Here is a 1,601-nt window from a genome sequence, read left to right on the forward strand (position 1 = left end):
CAAGAATATTTCACTTATACGACGGCGGCTAGCATTATGGTGAGAGAAAACCGGGCAGAGCCCGGGGGAAACCCACGACCATCCGCAGATTGGTGACAGCCTTCCCACGTACGGCCAGAGAGGAAGCCAGCATGAACTGGTTAAAAATTTAGAGAGTTCCGCGTGTTCTTGTCATGCTCTCGCATTACAATGTTATATAGTTAGAAAGGATTTAACTAATGTATAGTCTTGATACGATCTGTATACTCTATGTGTTCTGGGGATTATTTTGATGGGCTGATTGTTGTGTTGTGTAAAATAAGAACAAAGTCAAATACATATGTGCACATTTTCTGACAAACGCCACATCAGGTTACCCTTGATTATTAACCACCTCTGTTATGTACTATGAAGATTGGTTATGAAGATTTGTGTTTGTTATGCTTTCAGATGTAAATAATGAGAGGAGTGGGACCCGCTTGGCCAGAAGACATGCTTCCAGTATATATTTCCCATTACACATTCCCCATCCTTCAGATCCGAAGAAGGAAACCGTGGTAACCTCAGCTGAACTCAGCTTGTATAATCGTCACCCGGTTTTACGACATCAAAGCCAAACGGATCACCAGTTCACAACAGCCAAACTCTACCTGCTGCTGAGACCGAATAGTAACTCTAGCAGACCGGTTAGGAAATTGCTTCACACCAGATTAATACAAAAGAAAGAGCTTCCTGGATGGAATACTTTCGATTTAACCGATGTAGTGAAGCATTGGCTGAAACAACCCAGCGAAAACTATGGTTTGGAGATTTTAACGGAAGTGACGTCATCTAATCAGGGGATTCACTTCAACGCCAGAAATATTCGCAGAAACACTGTGGCTGCTACAGACACGACAACAGAGGATTTACTCCCTTTTTTAAAAGTTTTTACAGCTCAAAGACACATTTTAGGACGTGCCAAGAGGGCTCCTGAGCGCTATGACTGTAGAGTTGGTGACAACGAGAAGCGCTGTTGTAGGTACCCACTTTGGGTTTCCTTCAGTGATATCGGTTATGACGAATGGGTTCTCTCCCCTGAAGGTTACCAAGCTTACTACTGTGATGGCGCTTGTCCAGATCGATACAAACCAGCCAATAATTTCGCGGGAATCAAGTCTATTTTGCATATGATTAATCCTCGCTCAGTTCCAGGGCCGTGTTGCACGGCGTCAAAGACTGACAGCCTCGATTTACTTCTTCTTGACGATGTAGGCAACTTAGTCGTTAAAGAGTACGCGGGTATGGTAGTTCAAGACTGTAAATGCTCTTGATTTTAACCGAATCATTATAGTTTATATTTTAAGTTTTCCCAAACGAAAGTCACCAGCGTACGAGTACGGTGTCTCACGAATTGTCTCATGACTGTGATGTTAACTCTTTTTTTCCGATCCAAACGGAAGTCGTGGTTTTAAGAAAATATTTCTACAAAGATTGTGCTATTCGTTAAAAAAATATCTGTATAAATATGTGTGTATATATATATATATATATATATATATATATATATATATATATATATATGTGTGTGTGTGTGTGTGTGTGTGTGTGTGTGTGTGTGTGTGCGAAGATATATATAAAAA

At 40.8% G+C, this 1,601-nt stretch overlaps 1 protein-coding gene across 1 annotated transcript; it reads left to right on the forward strand.

Moving 5' to 3' along the window:
* Positions 1-512: 512 nt before the first annotated feature.
* Positions 513-1,326, forward strand: LOC135471731 (bone morphogenetic protein 4-like; the record flags this gene model as incomplete). The annotated part of the gene is made up of 1 exon (XM_064751055.1): positions 513-1,326. A coding segment is annotated over one exon (780 nt), but the record flags the coding sequence as incomplete, so codon positions are not given.
* Positions 1,327-1,601: the final 275 nt, after the last annotated feature.

This window comes from Liolophura sinensis, chromosome 7 (genome assembly GCF_032854445.1).
Source record: "Liolophura sinensis isolate JHLJ2023 chromosome 7, CUHK_Ljap_v2, whole genome shotgun sequence".
Taxonomy (NCBI): domain Eukaryota; kingdom Metazoa; phylum Mollusca; class Polyplacophora; order Chitonida; family Chitonidae; genus Liolophura; species Liolophura sinensis.